This window comes from Lottia gigantea (genome assembly GCF_000327385.1).
Source record: "Lottia gigantea unplaced genomic scaffold LOTGIsca_142, whole genome shotgun sequence".
Classification (NCBI taxonomy): Eukaryota; Metazoa; Mollusca; class Gastropoda; family Lottiidae; genus Lottia; species Lottia gigantea.
In genome coordinates, this window is record NW_008707655.1 from 222,572 (window position 1) to 240,524 (window position 17,953).

A 17,953-nucleotide genomic window follows, 5' to 3' on the forward strand; every position below is an offset into this window, starting at 1 on the left:
ATGACGAGGATCCTTTCGAACAGCTAGTACTTTCTGGGATTATCCGTACACATTTACAAATTATTAAAGCTGACTTATTCAAGGTTATCATGCGCCGCCGAGATCACAACTGTAGACATTGGAGTAAAGCTCCGTGAAGGATGTCCATAGACCATGCTGTGACTTGGGTTTATCATTTCGGTGCCCCTTTCAGAAGGTCCTGGCGATATCGTCTTGTACCATGGCACGATCTCCATTAGCCCTTTCAAATGCGGAAAAGTATAGCTAAAAACCGTTTCCTATTATTGAACCATTGCAGGGTGATACAGGTGGACCAATGGTATGTGATGGTAAACTAGCTGGTATCTATTCCTGGGTAGTTAGTCCGTGCAGAACAACATTCCCTAGCGTGTTTACCAGAGTTTCTGAATATACAGAGTGGATAAATAGTCAATAAAATTATACACTCGAAATATTTATCAAACTCAGCTGAGTTCAGACCCGTGACTACATGTCAATGACCCCCTCCCCCCCAAAAAATTGATTGCCCTACTGAAAAAGGTTATGACAACCGATCAATTACATTACACCATTGTGCCTCCGAACAATTAAGTCTGATTACGGTCAGGATTGAGTTATATCAATATGTTATTATGAATATCAATTTTTGACAGATGTTTCTTTATGTTGATAGTTTCATAAGTATTTTAAACCTTGCTCATACAATTTACATATATAATAATTTGATCAAAATGTTTTTGTTTCAACTTCTGAGCTCTAGACGTATACGTACTAAAGTTGCACACCCAAATCACTCGCGGCCAATATGCAAACTACGTTTTAAGTATTATTCCTTTCTTATTGTTTCGAACTAAGTTTCTTGAACCAACATAACCACGATTGTTCAAGGCCACTGCGTTTCACTTAACACATCAACCGTGACAAGTAATGAAAGATCAAGTACTTTTGAGCAAGACAGTGACATCGAATACATCCTAGCCTAAGGCATCATTTTGTTATAAGTTCCTAAACAGGTGCATAAGAGGGTGTCGGATTAAAAAAAATACCGGAAAATACAAACATGTTTATAGGTGCACTTCTGTTTACTAACAAGATGAATGAATAAAAAACCTACCCGATTTTTCTTGACGTCATCGAGGTGATCAGGGCCATTGAACCGTAAAATAGTTTGTAAAACGTATTTACTCTCATGATCAAATACTGTCTTTATCAATGGATGGGAATTGAGACATTCGCCGAATGACGCAAGTCTAAGGAAAGACATAGTTCGATTTTGATTTTTAAAGAGCTTCCTTGATAATCAACCGCCTTTTGGCAATTAACCCGTTTTCACGTTATTACTGGTACAGTGAAACTTGTATTAGATAGACTCTGTTCAATTTCTGTTTAGTCCACCACACTTATAAATTATTGTGTTACTGTGGTTTACCGTCATACATTGACCCGGGTTCCAGTGGCGGAGCCAGGTTTACGTCCGAGGGGGGTGGGTGGGGGGCGAGATATCTGAGATTGCCCGAATCCCTAACCTAGTTTGAAATTTTTGCCCGAAAAACTTGCCCCATCTGCAACTATATATTATTGTACTTACAAAGACACACCGACAGCATCATATACCTTATTTTAACACCGAGTTAAATACAATAAATTTTGAACTTGATACAACTGTTTTTTTGTATGTGATGTGACATTTAAACCATGTCAAAGTAAAAAAAATGGAAAAACAATGTATCACGCCTAAAAAAGCGACATTAACCACTGGTCAATTAATGGGATACTACGTCTTAAAATAAACATAAAATTTTAAACTTGGCCAATAATTTTTTGTTCATTCTAAGACGTAGTATCACTTTAACAAAGGACTTTCTTATATAAATGTAAAGACGGTAGAGGTTTGGTCAACGAAATGACTCTGATCATACTATGATTGCTAACAATGAACCAGAAACAACGACACTGAAACTTAAACTACAGTTGTTGACAAAAAATGATAAGTTTCAGAACGAGCATTCTTATGGTTCATTTTCTGTGAATCATACCTTTCACTAGACTAAATGACCGTGGTATATAAACCTATTTAGAGATTTTTTTAACGTGTTGGAACGTTGCTTTGTGAGCAATGGACTTATAAAGCTATGACGAAACAGTTTTTGTTGAGATCTTTCTTTTTAGTGTGTGGTGATCTGAACCTTGAAACAAAAGATAATAGGCCGATTAAGGTTTTGAGCGATATGGATATTTTTTTTGAAAAATATTCAGTTTCGATCAATCATTCTTCTATCACAATTGTCGTAATAAATGTCACGATTGCCCGCGATTGCTTTCACTTAGAACATAACATCAATTATCTGAACTAGAATAAATACATAAAAACTTCTTTGTGTATAGAAACCCATCACACATTGGTCGGCTCATCATAATAAGAACGGGTGACACCGGCCTTCAAAACATTGGAACAGAACAGTCGAAGAAAGGTCGTGGGAACAGATACTGTGATTAATTCGATACTGGAGATCTCTGGATAACCAACAATTGGTAGGAGTTGTATTTTGTACAGTTTAAGCCTTCCTTTTTAATTTCCAGGATTATTCTTCAAGTGAAATCGTCATTTGGGAACCACTTAGTTTTCGCCGAATCAAAATATAACATAAAATGAACAGCAAAATAATCTGTGCTCTTCTATATTGTTTTGTGTCATTTTCACAGCAAGTTCACCCTTATCCTAATTCAACAGACCCTAATACTGGGCCCAGTTATGCCGCAACAAAAAATGAAAATAAACCTCTGATAGAGCCCATGTCATTCCCAATGGAACAGTCATCGTCAGGAGGAGCAGGAATTGTTCATCCATTAGACAATCAAGGTTCACCAGTTGCACAGCTGTCCACGAACCAAGAAACGGGATCAAATGGTCCACGACGATATTTCATCGAAAGACCCGTCGCTTTACAATTAGAACAGAATCAGCGACCGGATCAAATAACCAGACTACTTTCTGGCAGAAATCGGATGCCCACAAGATTTAGGGCCAATTCTCGTGGAAATCAACAAATGAGACAAAATGTACAATATCAAACAGTTGAACCCAACCCACGCCGTATTAGACAACGTAATGGTGGAAGACCATTAGAAAATCGGCAATTTCAAGACATAAGGCTGAGACAGCAACGACCGGCTGGTAATCAAATCAGAGGACAAAGAAACCCTGGACAGTCATCTTTTCCTTTGCCAGCTGACCAAATTGATCCCAAACCCACACGATTTGCGTCATCACCAACGGAACTCAACCATCCGGAATACGATACCAAATACTATTTGATTGAGATCCTTATGGACAGACCATCTTCAGCTGCGGATCACACCGTGGAAACTTTACAATCCATATTTACTATATTCCGTAGCATGTCCATCAATGATTTAGTCGCTGAGAATGCTTATAAGGTAAGAAAGAATAGCTAGATTTTTGTTTTTCACATGTTCCCGTCAGTACTCATACGGTTGTCAAGAGCACAACAAGGAACTTTTGGATCTGTTTTGAAACTGTTAGTACTTTTAGTAAGTAACACTAGACGATTGGGAGAATAGTTCTGTCAATTAATTTTCAGACAATCTGCTGTAGAGATTGAATACGCTTCTTTGAAAAAATTGTCGGAATTTCATCTGTTTATTCATTTCAGATTGTTGGTAGACCGTGTGTCATATTCAGTAAGTATCTCTTTATTGAAATCACGAATTTATATAATCAAAATCTAAAATTAAAATCCGGAAGCTGATAAAATCAGTGATGTAGACATGGAATGAGCATAAATGCTATCATAAACCATTACCAAGATCAAGAACTGCAGCATCACTGATTATACTGGACAATTACCAGATTCATCATGAAGGTTTCGAGAAAACGTAAGGCATGTACTGAAATTAGGTACGATTGGATTTAGTCTACAAGGATTTGCATCGTGGCTATAACATAACGACGATACGTTGTGCTTTAGTAGAATCGACCAGTAAGGTTGAGTTCAAATAGAAGTAAACTTTTCGATTATACGGTGCACGTTTTGCACGACACGCGTATACCTAAAATCGAACAAGGTAATTTCATAATACATGGTCACGTAAGAGGACACTAATCGAAAACGAAGTATACCTGCGTATAGTAGAGTATAGCGTAATATAGTGAGAATCGTGCTTGTTCGATTTTCAAGTAGTGTATACAGCCAAATTTTCTATGCTGACGTGTCCATTTGATCGGCACAGAAAGAAAGAACCGAGTAGGTCGCATGTGCTGTCCTATGTGATTCGCCGTGTCCGTATAGCATATAGCGAATACCGAGTAGCGAATACCGTATAAGGTATACCGTATACGTCTATGTGCACTCAGCCTTAGGTCAGAAAAGGACTAGCTTTCTTCATCATTTCAGTCGTGAAGGGAAAGAAAGGGTCACAAGATATTGCTTCATCAATAGAAAGAGTAACAAGATCCTTGGAAAGATTAGGCACAAAGGTTGAAACCAAGCTGTTGTACTCTCTGGAGGCATTCGTAGAGTCAACAGCAACAAGGTTTATGCCTCTGTCAAATCTCGTACGATCCACTCGAGCACCAGTACCTCAACTTAGCACCAACAACTTGTATCTGTGTCGTATGACTTTTGATGGAACGGGTAAGTGCAGTTTATAGATTTACTTCAACTCATCAAAAGCTATTGGAATTTACGACATCACTTAACCCATACAAATGTAAGAGAGGTGTAGCAATGAAATGACTCGCAGAACGTCACAATTCCATCAAAGTTGAAAAGGCAAGTTAACATAAGCCCACTGGCATCCGTCAGGAATAACAATAACAAAGTTCTTAGTGACTAAAATACGGATTGTCTCATTTTAAGATCTTAATAATGCATTAATGGATATATTATAACTGTCAGTTATTTATGCTGAGTTTTTCCATAATATGTTTTTAAAATCAATATAAATCACTCAATTAGGTTAGAACAACAAAATAACGTTGATAAATTGCTTAGCAGGCCGATGACTTTTGATATTATGGTCCCATTGCAGATCGAAGAATCCCATGAGACCGTGTTTAGTAGATCTTGCATTTTGCTATTGCTTTTTTAGGCGTATGTTACTCTGCATGACAATCTATCATTTAAATAAGTCACTTTAAAAAGTGAAGGTCATATGGATTTTTTGCTGGAGAAATTGACAAAATAATCGTTCAGATACTTCTCAAGTTTTCACCACAAAAATTGTATTCATGCCATAATGATCAATGTAATGTAAATTTTAAACAATCAGGTTGCCTGGAGCATTATTTTTATGTTCTATTTGGTGTGATTTATTGATCAAAAAACATGAAATGAAGAAAATTTCATTATGTTTTACAAATGTTTTGGGCAATAAATTTTTTTTTAAGCAAAATGCAATAAATAAAGATAAATAAAGGAATGTTGTTTGACGCCTATGGTGATCGATTTCTGAGAGAGATAGTGTCAATTTTATTACCACAGAAAAAAAACTAGTTTATTACACTTTATTTTGGACTTGTCGGGCGTAGCGAGATTTGAAATTAAAGAGTTTCGCTTAAAAAAGTTGCAAAAATGCACATTTTGCACATATTCGCTCTCTAATATTCTCAAAATATTTATATGTCCTCAAAACTGTATACATTGTAGTCCTTTTAAACAAGTTCCCCAAATTTTGAAAATACCAAAACAATGAATTTTTCTAAATAAAATTTCTTAACGAAATTTCCTACAAAATGATTCACTGCATTCAAAATATATACTTTTATATTCGATAATACGTCGGAAAATGTGTAAACAAAATAGGTCTACATTATTATATTGTAAATTTCTGTATTGTTTGGAAAGTAACGGAGCAGAGAGTAGCACTTTGCTTCAATCTTGGATGAAGACTGCTACTTTTCGGATCGACCTATTTTACAAACATTTATTTTTATTGAAGTTTATATCAAAACAAATAAATTCATGACAACATTTATCAGTTTTATGACCTTAGTGTTATTAAAGTATCGTAATATTTAAATCTTATTTAATATTTATGTAGATACATCCACGTCATCTTCGCAATGTCAGGTATTACGAACTTCGTCTTATACCTTGACACGGAATGCAAGGATTGGATTGGATTGTACGCTTCATTACACAACAAGGGGTTGCTGCAATACATCCCATGGCTCAACCAAATAAATCATTTGATTCGAAAACAACTATCATCACATCTATATTTTGCAATTCAGGCATGGATAAGATAGAATATTTAAGTCAAACGCTTAACAGTACATTAGAAATGTTAGAAAGACGTGCAGAAGGCCAGGTTCGATTTAAAGGTCACAAAATCGCTGGAGGATTACCATTTGAGGTAAGTTAAGATTCATTTTTATAACAGTCTTATTTATGTCAGTTGTTACTTTAACGGACCCTTTGTGACGAGTCCTGTATTACTAAGCTTAAGCATATGTTACAACCACATTTGTTTGCAAATGAACGGAATTGTGATAGCCGGGATGAATTCCAGTTCACTCGTGACAGCAAGGATGGATGCCAGTTCACTGGTGATAGTTTGGATGAACACAAATTCACTTGCGATAGTTAAAATGGACAATAGCTCCGTTGTGATTAGCTAGGATGGACTCTGGTTCATTTGTGATAGCTTAGATTAACTTCAGCACACTTGTGATAGCTAGGATGAACTCCGATCCGCGTGTTTTAGCTTTGTTGGACTCAATATCACTTGTGATAGTCGGGATCAACCCAGTTCACTTGTGATGGCTAGGGTGGACATTTATTGGATATATAGGATATTTCTAGTTCTTCTTGATTACAGTTTCAGTATATTGGTAATTTTAGTCCTGATGGAAATGAAATGGCGGTGATTGATGCTATACCTATATTACATGCTGGAAACGCCAAGGTGATTACGGAAGAAGTTCAAACTTTAGATGAGTTGATACAAATAATGAAGAACACACAGGCGGTGAACATAGCTCGTGTATAACATTCCTCTAAAATTGGTTGGAATTAATGCGGGTGAACATTATGAAATCTCTTCAGAGACTTGATAACTCGGTCAAAGAACATACGTCCCTATTGCTATAGTGCTACTTTCGTACAAAAAAAATTCCCATTGTAATTTAAATGTTCATTACTTCTTACGTCGCGAATTATTTTAAGGTACCGATGACTGGAAGACGAAGGATTAAAATCAAAGCATGCATCATCCCCGTTGCCAGGACTGAATTGGTGCTTTGGCTCAGATTGTACAGAAAATTTGAAGATTTAAAGCCCCAGAGAACCCATTTCTGACAATTTAGGTGTCTATCTATATCTTTTTGATTTTGTATAAAGACACTGTAAATGAATCAATCTCTGCTGAACGGAAGGTTTTGCTTGGTCTTCATTTTCAGTTGCTGGGGCCATCATGGACCCAACCCTAATGACTGGGGTGGCATACACACCCCTCTGATATAGTACTTTGATATTTTTGAAGAGATCTTAACATTGTGTCCATTATTTTGGTATTTTGCTGCTCATTATTTCTTGATGCGGCAAAATCACAGATACCGGGGTCAACAACTTTTCTATGTTACCCCACAGATTAAATCCTGCACCTTACTTCGTATAGAATAAAAACCAGTGTTCTGAAAATTTTATACACTTAGTTTTTGATGATTTTAATGTGTGTTGTTCACTTTTTTTTATTGAAAAAGTCACAGTTAAAATTGGTCGAAAATCCAAGTACTAACAATCCGTTGTTTGATGTTTTGTACTATATATTTATAATTTGTTATAAATAAAAACAATAAAATAAACTTTGGTGCTTTTCTGAAAAAAATTCAAGTTTGGGATTTCAACGCTTTAGATACACTGCTTTCTACTCTACTAAGTAACGGGCAGATACTAAATAATAAAATATGAGATGTCGGAACATAAATTACCTTATCCTTGGTTAATATGCAAAACTGTCATTTAAGAAAATTTTGTTCATATATGGTCTCGGTTAACATCAATCGAGCCCATCGATATGAATTCTGCTCAAAGTAATAAATGGTCTTGCTTCAATGCTGTCTGAGAGCATTTTCTGAGAGCTATTTTCAGCTTCAACTGTGCATCATAAATCCACGAGTACTTTTTTCTTAATTGACAAGAGCTCATCTCCAGGGATGCCAAGAACTAATTTTATGAAAGGAAGTGAATATTGACGTTAAAGCAAATCCTTTGTAGATAGCTGTTCCGGATACTCTACCAAGCGTGTCCCTGACCATCTTCACAATGTCAAGCTATTACGAACTCCGTCTTATACCTTGATTGCAATATTGTCGAGATACAAGAATAGTGACTATTATAGTCAAGGTATAAGATAAAAGTTCGTAATATCTTGACACTTGTGAAGATATGCATTTATGAAAAGGGGGGAGGGGAATCAAAGGTCTGAAAATAACTAATGATACAAAAAGCTATATTTATCACACACTCATCATCTAAATCCAACAAGTTTTGTCACTTCTTTGTAAGTCACTTCAGCAATTTCACTGGCATTTAATCGCCCTTTTTCAAGAACAGTGTCAAGATGGTGTCTGTCCTTCTGTAAACGGAAGAATTCTTCACGAATTGGCTTCAATTTCTCTATTACAATGTCAGTTAGCAACAGTTTGTATTTATGGGTGTCCATAGATTCCAACATGGCGGTTTCACAAATGTCTTCTGCAAAATCACCGGTCAAAGCCTCGTGTATTTCAATGAGATTTGCCACCCCAGGTCTATTTTCAGGATCGTACGTTATTTCTGATGTAGAATCAGTCACTGCCTTTTTGATTTTTTCTCTGATCTGGTCAGGCTCATCTGTAAGGTCAATACGACCCATTGGATTAATTTCTGATTTGCTCATTTTATTTTTCGGATTTTTCAAACTCTTAATTTTCGGTAATGGACCTGAAACATAAATGAAAGAATATTTTCAAATTGTCTAAAACATCGTGACTTTTATGATACATGCAGAGCCTGACAATGTCCGTGAACTGAATGTTCCAGAACTGAGCCAAGTGGTGGTCCAGACAGACTAACAAAGGGCCCACTAGTGTTACAGAATGGACTAACAACTGAGCCAAGTGGTGGTCCAGACAGACTAACAAAGAGCCCACTAGTGTTACAGAATGGACTAACAACTGAGCCAAGTGGTGGTCCAGACAGACTAACAAAGAGCCCACTAGTGTTACAGAATGGACTAACAACTGAGCCAAGTGGTGGTCCAGACAGACTAACAAAGAGCCCACTAGTGTTACAGAATGAACTAACAACTGAGCCAAGTGGTGGTCCAGACAGACTAACAAAGAGCCCACTAGTGTTACAGAATGGACTAACAACTGAGCCAAGTGGTGGTCCAGACAGACTAACAAAGAGTCTAGTAGTGTTACAGAACTTACTAACAACTGAGCCAAGAAGTGTTGCAGACAGATTAACCAAGAGCCCAGTAGTGTTACAGAACTGAGCCAAGTGATTGTCCAGACAAACTGATGACTGTCCAGTAATATCCAAATGACCAGCTTGGGTTTGGTATTAGCCAAATGCTTTTAATATCAATCAAATCTCTTGATTGATTGGTCATTTTATCGTTATGAGTTGTGACCATTTTGATTGATAGTTTTGGGTAGCACTTGTCTACATTTTGACAAATTTTGATGGGAAATTCATGATTTGAAAACAAAAAACACTTAACATTTTTTTATCTTATTAATATTTATATTGAGTTAAATATGGAAATAAAAGAGTTAACTTAACACAGGTGCTGGGGTAAAACAATCAATTTTAAAATATGTTCATTGTCACTAGGTTTGGAGACAAAAGACTATTTACACCTGAGGCAACAATTCAAAAACTTTTATTTGATATGTTTTTAGTGTGAACAGAATTCAAATATGTTGCACTGTTCATGATCACCAAGCCCCATTTATGAAAATTTTCAAGAAAGATCCCACAAAAATGCACAAAGAACCATGGAGCATTTTTGGCATCATGTTAAAGGAGCATCTTCACTATCCCTTGGCAAATCATACCTTAGTTTCAGAAACTTATTTTTAGATTACATAATCAGTAATAGTGTTCACAGCTCATTGTCGAAATTTGAGCCTTCAAATCCATGTGTATCCATAATTGTTCACGTTTGAAAGTTAAATTTCGACTCGAATTTTATTGAGACTGTGCCATATATATAATACACATAATATGTTTCTATAAATCAGATAGAAATAGACAGTGAAATTTCTAGTTTGAGGTATATTTGAAGGGATTATGCGATTATTATGTGTTTTAGTACTTCTTAAGACTATTAAAGCACATTCAAGACTCAAATCAATACCTGAAAATGCCGACTGTTTCCCTTTAAGTACTGTATATGTGTTGAAAGTACAAAATACTAACACATTTAGACTACATTTCTCACCAAGAGAGACCACAATCTCAGATTATTTAGAATACAATGCAAGGGGAGAAGCTAAAAATTGAAAAAATATTACTGTACTTACCCAATAGTTCTTGAGGTTTGGGAAAAAGAACTCCAAATTTAGTATTGAATGATTTGGCTAAATCTCTAGATAGTTCTATGTGCTGTATCTGATCTTTTCCAACTGGAACATCAGTTGCTCTAAAAATAATATGACAACTTAAACATGTAAATGATTTTTATTTTCCTGCCTTTGATGGAACAAGAAACTCCAGTGTTGCTAAATGGGACTATAAAACTGAGACCAAGTCTACTGCTAGATCCAAGACATTTGGAAATCAAAGGAAAATGTTTTCTTGACACTTTGTGACTATGTCTATTGAAGATAGGGTGTAAAACTCGATGTAATTTTTAGTAACATTATAGTCCTGTAAGATTTATCTCCCATCAACAACAAAATTACAAACCAATCTGATATGGTTGCATAACTACCTGTGTCATCAATGATCTGATGAAATTTTTCGTTAAATCATATTCAAGTGCATTTAGAACCAAAACTTAGGAACCCCTTTGACAGATCATAGATGGCAAATGTTATAACACAGAAAAAAAAACAACCAAATTTCTAGATCTGCATTTTAATTAGATTGTAAACAGAAGAAAATTAAAGAATTAAATTCGGTTACCAATCTAATAGGGAAAATCAGTCACTTTAGATACACTTTGAATTTTTCCTTCATTTGATGTCATTGTTCCCTAACTAATTTTAAGAGAACCATATGAGTTCTAAACCATACTACGCTCCTGTATGTATAACACATACTTACTTATACAGCAATATATCAGCTGACTGTAATATAGGGTATGTAAGCAGACCTGTACCAACATCTTTATTTTTCTCAGATTTTTCCTACATATACAGAGACAAATAATTTTAAAAGCATTAAAAATATTTCCTAATCTTGTAAAATTTTACAGATATAAAAGATGTTGGATTGTTCAAGTTGATCAAAATATGTTCAGTCTCACCAGAAGATGAAGGGTTTTGTGCTTAAAATGTTAGTCAATTAAACTGAGCTTTTGGCAATGAGGCTCACAACTGCAAGTTTGAGAACTAAATCATTACCTACTTTCCATTGTGCTAGATGTTCTAACCTAGGTAAGGTACAAATACAACCTAATATCCAGGCTAACTGAGTGTGTTGTGGTACCTGAAACAATATCACTCTAGTCATTAATGTGAGTTACATTATGTGGCAATAGGCAGCAAACTAGTATATATATATATATCATGGCATAGCATCAACGATAAGGCAGCAATGTGAATTTGGAAAAGAAGAACAAGGAGTTTTACCTTTCACTTCTTCTCATATCAAAAATGCAAAAACAGTCAAATTCTACTTGTTGAAGAATCTTTAAATAACACACAGGGCCCTTGTAACTTTGTTCCATCCAAGTAACTAGAATCTGATTCTTCATTTTGCAACAAGGCCAGTGAGAAACCAAGTTGAGAATGCCACAATTTTGCCATTGTATTCAACTGCTTGCCACAATCATGGCAACCAAAGATCTCAATCAAAATGTGAATTAAGTATAATAAGGAACTCTGATTTGAGAAGGTACTTACTGTTGATTGTTGAAACAAGATACATTTATCAGAATCTATACCACAAGCTAATAAACATGCTGTCATATCATAGATATTCTCCCTGAAATCAATTTAAACAACTACATGTAACTGAAGAAAATCTTTTTCAGAATCATAAACTTTAAGATGGAAATGATGGAAACAGTTTTTAATGTTTAACTTTTCTGAACCTAATGTGCTAATAAAACTAAGCAATGTCATGCAGTGTGCAATGAGGGAATTTTAACAGAACAATGGCATTAGCTGTTTTATCTGATTTCCAACTGTCTCGAGGGGGAGGGGGTCTTTCATATGCACAGTCTGTAGCACACAGGGCCATGATTTATTGTCCCATCAAGCCTAAAGCTAGAAATGGCAGTTCAGAACATTTCTGTTTCTAATAATGATTTTGTGTTGTTGATATTTCCGGTACCTTAATGTTTCTGGATTTTGAGGTAGAGTGATAGAATGTAAATCAACTACACTTAAAATCATACTGTCATATTTCTTTTGTAACTGTAACCAATTTTTGATAGCACCAACATAATTACCAATATGAGGGATTCCTGTTGGTTGAATTCCAGAGAAAACTCTCCTTGTACATGCTGCAAACTGAAATATAAATACAACAAACAGTGTGTGGAAGAGTGTTTATTTCAAATCATCAAATCTTGTTTTTTACATCTTCATAATCTCAAGCTATTACAAAGTAAGAACTTTTTTACTTATACCTTGACTGCAATAGTCACTTATCTTGTATCATTGAAGTTTGTAAAAGTGATTTGACTGGATAGTATGCTAGCGTAAGCTTATACAACCGATCAGGGGCCTTGACAGAAAATCTGTGAATACAAAGCCATTACGATATAATCCCTTTATTCTGTGTTATAAGAATGACTATTGCAGTCAAGGTATAGGCCTAAGTATATAGTTTGTTATAGCTTGACAATGTGAAGATGATATTTTTATGCCTGAAAACAAAAGAACAAAATGTCAATTGCATATTTGTGATAACAGACAAAAAATTCTGATGTCCTAGAGCTCATTGTCATTAGATAGTAGCCTTAGTATGTAGTATAACAGGCCTTCATAGTTTTCCTATTAGAGGACGGGAGCTGAGGTGGCTCTCAAAGTCCAGGGTTCAATATGGAAAAAGAGCAGGTTAATGCCGCTTGTCCTGGCAAAATTTCCCTCATGGCATCCCTCATGGCGTTGCCCGTCTTCATTAGCCCACATGGTACAGAAAAGTAGGACATAGAACTCCATTCATTTCATTTTTATTCCTATTAAAGGACGTCATTGTCAACTACCACTACTTAATGGTCGGAAAGCAGATTACATACACCCCTAATTGGAATGACAACATTTAAACTACAAGCGTAATCTCCCCTGCAAGAAATAAAATCCTCGTGTTTCTTCAATTACCTTTCTTGGCTTTTCGGAACATTTCACATTTCCTTGTTGGAAGAACCTACGATTATAATTGACGTGTGAATACAAGCTTTGGTAAATTTTCGGAAACTTTCTACTGGGCGCAGACATTTTGAATTTAGAGTTATGTCCCTTCAATATTCAAGTATTAATTGAGGTGTCGTCAATTCTCAGACATAACCAGAATAACTGTTAACATAATAATATACAGTACATACAGGCTATTTTTTTATATACAGTAGGCATAATTGAAGCAGTATGTATGTAATTGGTGGAAAAAATAAATTTAAGAACCAGAATTTACAGAATTTTGTAACTTAAGTTATAACCTTGTTATAGACCTCGATCATTTAGTCCGAAAGGTCTGCCTCTATTCCAGCCTATGATTGATATTTTGACAGGTGTCAGCTGGAGTAGAGTCAGAAGAAAAAGACCCTGTCAAATGGGAGTTTTCCATACCTCCGAAGATGCGTTTTCTCTAATAATAATATTGAATTACATTTAAGATGATTGTAAATTAATGTTAGGCATCACCATAATTTTCGTTTTGTTAGTATCACGTGAGTCCGTGACCTTTAAACTTTTGGCTGCGCACGCAGTTTTAAATGGCCGATGGTAGATCAATTTTCGCCAAAAATAACTTTGATGGAACCGGAGACAGGACATAAATGGTGTAGGGAGAAAATAATGGTATGTCTGAACTACAAAACTATTCATATTTCCAAATATACCTGGGTTTTGGATATTCGAGGTATCTAAATAGGTCTTTAAAAAACCACTGCACCTGCGGAATGTCCCCATGTAACAGGACTTATTATTTCTGTCTCTACACCAGCTGACATCTGTCTAAATAGCTATCAGAGGCTGGATAGAGACAAATGTTTCGGTCTTTTGATCATTGTGCTTTTCATATAAATACTTAATGTTTCTTTACTGTTGGAAGTTATTATTTTCCTCATGACGATAGGAGAACCACATTGGGATGTTTGAAGTCATAAGCATTCTAGATGTTTCTAAGCATAGGAATGCTAGTGTTTGTTATATTTTTTGTCTAAATTCAATAAAGTTTTTTCTTATCTTTTTTAAAATTAATGTGATTAAATTAAAATATTCGACGTGCCGGACTAGATTTCAACTGGCATCCATTGTGGCTTAAGGACTTTGAACAATCTTCTTTCATAATGCACATGTTTAGCCAAAAGTAAGGACTATGATATTTTGATAATCTATTCATTTATTTATTTGCATCTAACACGAATGTAGAACATGTACAGTTAGCACTCATAAAATGAATATATTAATAGGCCTATAGGCGTGCCGTATATAACACTAAGAAGAAAATGTATACAAGTAGCTAAACATACTTGATTGTGATCGTGACCACAACTGAACATAACAGTGTTTCACGCACAGTGTACGTGTATACAAGCTTTGATTATCCAGTCCGCAAAACCTGTCAGACTGTCATAATATTTCCTGGTAGCTCAATTTTGTACACGTTGAATTGATTGAGTTGAGGTTTGTATATAAGTTGTCTGGCATTGATTGCGTTTGTCGTCGTCATACATAAGCCTATTTGATACCCGAAAGCTTCACACTTATAAGTTACCGGTATATTAACGCTCTGTTGCTATGTTATTAATGCCACTTAGTAGGCCTTATACTGTAGTATATAGACAGAGTTAGGCCCTATTATAACTATAATATATATTATTATACTATATACATGTATATATTATACTGAAGACATACTAATGTTATTACTCGACTACCGATTAAAAATATTTATTTTGAATAAATTGTAATGTAGACACCCTAAGTCCAAGTAGTCTCACGACACATTACCATAGTTTGTTGGCATTATTCACAATTACCATCGTCTGTCAACACGCAGAATGTTAGGCCTACATTGATGCGACGATAACTCTAAAGAGATTGATCTAAAACACTTAAGGGTTTTGATTCCCTATCTGGACTCTTCGTACCTTTCGGCTTTAGTTGTTTGACTGTCCTTTGAAGAAGTAGGGATTGGACACCTTGATCAATATGAAAAACTAATAACTTATATTTATTTTAATAGTGGAAATATTTACCCTTGTACGGGACGTAAAGACTGTTTGATATGGATTAACCATATTGTTCAATAAGGAACAAGGCGGACAAATTTCTTTTCCCATTAAGTGATTAATTTTTTCTTAGCAAAGTTAAATTTTCATAATGGTAGAATGGACCTAACATATTTATGTGTTCTGTTAAATTTTCTCATCTGCCAGTTCTCCCCCTTAGATACATTCGAATCTCGCTATAAAATTGTAGTCACTGTTTGTCAAATATTCTAGAAATATAAATGTGTCTGCTATAAATGTTGTTCTCGCAAAAATATAGCTCTCAGTTTTTAATCAAGCTATTTACAGGTACTTGCTCTTTAACAGAAAATTGGAGGTACAACAAAGAGCATCCTTTTATATTTCAGGTATAGGCTAGACAAGCAACCACCAGCAAGAATGAACGATGCACAAAGATTCACGTGCGCCATATGCCTAGACAGTTACAAGACTCCAAGAATCCTGCCCTGTTTTCATACATTTTGTGAAATCTGTCTTGAAAAGTTCATCCAACAGAAAGTAAGGAATGATTCCATTTCATGTCCAATTTGTCGGACGAATATTCAAGTTCCTGCAATTGGTGCCAAGGGTTTTTCTGTGAATTTCTATATTCCTGAAAATGACGCCCAAAAAGAAAAAGATTTCTGTCCTAAGCATAGCAAAGAAGAAATCAGCTTATTTTGTGCAGATTGTGACCTATTTGGTTGCTCGAAATGTGAGTGTTCGCTTTTCCATGCGACACAACATATAACTGAATATCGTAAAGAATATAAAACAACATTGTTACAGTTGCAAAAAGATGTTCAAGAGTACTACAGACCTAACGATGATAAACGAAAACGTCACATGAACACTTTGGTACATTCGTCTAAGAAGGCTAAGTTAGATATCGACAAGCATGTCAAAGCAGTTGTACAGAAGTCCCAAGATATGAAAGATGAAATTGATAGAATCGTTAACCTCGAGAATGACAAGTATAATTACAGAATCCAATACACTGGAAGTAAAATAACCGAATTAGATGCTTATTCTGCCATGATTTCAAACGCTTTGAAGACAGATGCCTTGATCAACACTTCACATATTCGAAATTTCCTTGAGAAAAACGAAGTTTATAGGGAATTTACCTCTTATTCAAATCAAAAACTTTGTTTCACGCCAGAAGAGCGTTTACTTGGAGACTTAAGCATGAGTCAGTCTAGAGTATATAAAATTCCGATCATTCTGAGAGAAAATTTTGTGGCGGAAATTTTTGACGCAGTGGAGAATAACAAAAATATAGACTGCTGTATCAAGGTTGTAAAAGAGAAAAAGGAAGAAAATGGAAAAGAATACATTACTATTCAATTAATGCTAAATGGTGATGATGGATTTCTTGATTCGCTCAATGGTTCCATATCGTTATCGATATTGAATTCAAGCTATAAATCACTTTCCAAAACGGTAAAAGAGGATGTGGACGATTTTAAAACTCCCCATGTTTTCGCTCAAATAATGCAATGGTGGGAATTAGACAGCCTGTGTTTTGCGGACGATAGAGGGGTTATTGTAGTTAAAGTGAAGATAATTAATTCACAGAATATGATAGAGTAATGTAGATCATGAATAATCTGGTTTTTAAGATGGTTTAAAAAGTTTCTGAATATAATGAACACTATGTCCCTTACCTTGTCTGATAGTTTCACCTACAACTGTATTGCCGTTAAAGGGATTGTAAAAAGATTTTCTACAATTTTTATATGTATCGGAGAAACTGATTGCACCGATCCAATTTTCAATCAAATTTCTGTTGTTTTTGGGTGTTTGGTGACGTCACTAATCGCGAAAGGCCTATATGCAAGCAGAATCATGTTTGCCAAGTTGTACCCATTTCTACCAAGTAAGGCATAAACTGACATTTTTTTGTTGAAATATGCATTTTTTCATTGTAAAAATATAATAATATTGATAGAATAATAGCATCAAAATACAGGAATTTAATTTTTTTTTTATTTATAATCCCTAACCCCTGCCCTTCTTAAAACGGATGAAGGTAGATTTTTCCTATCTGGATAACTTCTTGTTCTAACCGAATAAGTCGGAAAGCATCTGACAGTTATTCATATACAACTGGATAGAACAGAATTACTTTTGCAGTGCGAAAGTGGTATATTTTACACAATATTTTATATACACACACAAGTGCATCTGTATGAAGTACAAGATATAATGTTAACTGTCTGGTAACGTTAACTGTCGCCAATTTAGTCGGTGAATGGAACGTAAACTTGGTATTCTAAAAAGGGATACGGATGGTAAAGAAATATTAAGACCACTGTTTCCCCCTTTAGATAAG

At 35.2% G+C, this 17,953-nt stretch overlaps 4 protein-coding genes across 4 annotated transcripts in view; 3 read left to right on the plus strand and 1 right to left on the minus strand.

Annotated features, from left to right (window-relative positions):
• Positions 1 to 436, plus strand: part of LOTGIDRAFT_172806 (hypothetical protein) — a gene marked incomplete at both ends in the record, with an annotated part of 1,428 nt that extends 992 nt beyond the window's left edge. The window contains one exon of the mRNA XM_009049984.1: positions 299 to 436. Within this exon, the coding sequence (XP_009048232.1) occupies positions 299 to 436 (138 nt within the window). The remainder of the gene's footprint in view (positions 1 to 298) is intronic.
• A 2,213-nt stretch (positions 437 to 2,649) lies between these two features.
• Positions 2,650 to 7,014, plus strand: LOTGIDRAFT_172807 (hypothetical protein; the record flags this gene model as incomplete). The annotated part of the gene is made up of 5 exons (XM_009049985.1): positions 2,650 to 3,438; positions 3,675 to 3,702; positions 4,416 to 4,655; positions 6,257 to 6,378; positions 6,844 to 7,014. The coding sequence occupies 5 exons, from the start codon at positions 2,650 to 2,652 to the stop codon at positions 7,012 to 7,014; spliced, it is 1,350 nt and encodes a 449-aa protein (XP_009048233.1).
• A 936-nt stretch (positions 7,015 to 7,950) lies between these two features.
• On the minus strand, positions 7,951 to 13,596 carry LOTGIDRAFT_200474 (hypothetical protein). Its single transcript, XM_009049986.1, has 7 exons — positions 13,508 to 13,596; positions 12,516 to 12,687; positions 12,083 to 12,164; positions 11,586 to 11,666; positions 11,283 to 11,365; positions 10,538 to 10,656; positions 7,951 to 8,948 (listed from the first exon to the last, which is right to left on the minus strand). The coding sequence occupies exons 1-7, from the start codon at positions 13,527 to 13,529 to the stop codon at positions 8,494 to 8,496; spliced, it is 1,014 nt and encodes a 337-aa protein (XP_009048234.1). The 5' UTR covers positions 13,530 to 13,596; the 3' UTR covers positions 7,951 to 8,493.
• Positions 13,597 to 14,694: 1,098 nt separating this feature from the next.
• LOTGIDRAFT_172809 (hypothetical protein) lies at positions 14,695 to 17,211 on the plus strand (the record flags this gene model as incomplete). Its single annotated transcript, XM_009049987.1, has 2 exons — positions 14,695 to 14,714; positions 15,987 to 17,211. 2 exons carry the CDS (start codon positions 14,695 to 14,697, stop codon positions 17,209 to 17,211), a joined length of 1,245 nt encoding a protein of 414 aa, XP_009048235.1.
• Positions 17,212 to 17,953: the final 742 nt, after the last annotated feature.

What these genes read in the sequence shown, in the direction of transcription:
- LOTGIDRAFT_200474 (XM_009049986.1), bottom strand. Translation starts at nt 13,529, where the DNA reads ATGTTCCGAAAAGCCAAGAAAG. An exon ending in AACATCTAGCACAATGGAAA is followed by an intron (nt 11,366 to 11,585) that starts GTAGGTAATGAT and finishes CTGTATATGTAG; the next exon opens with GAAAAATCTGAGAAAAATAA. An exon ending in CAAACCTCAAGAACTATTGG is followed by an intron (nt 8,949 to 10,537) that starts GTAAGTACAGTA and finishes TTTATGTTTCAG; the next exon opens with GTCCATTACCGAAAATTAAG.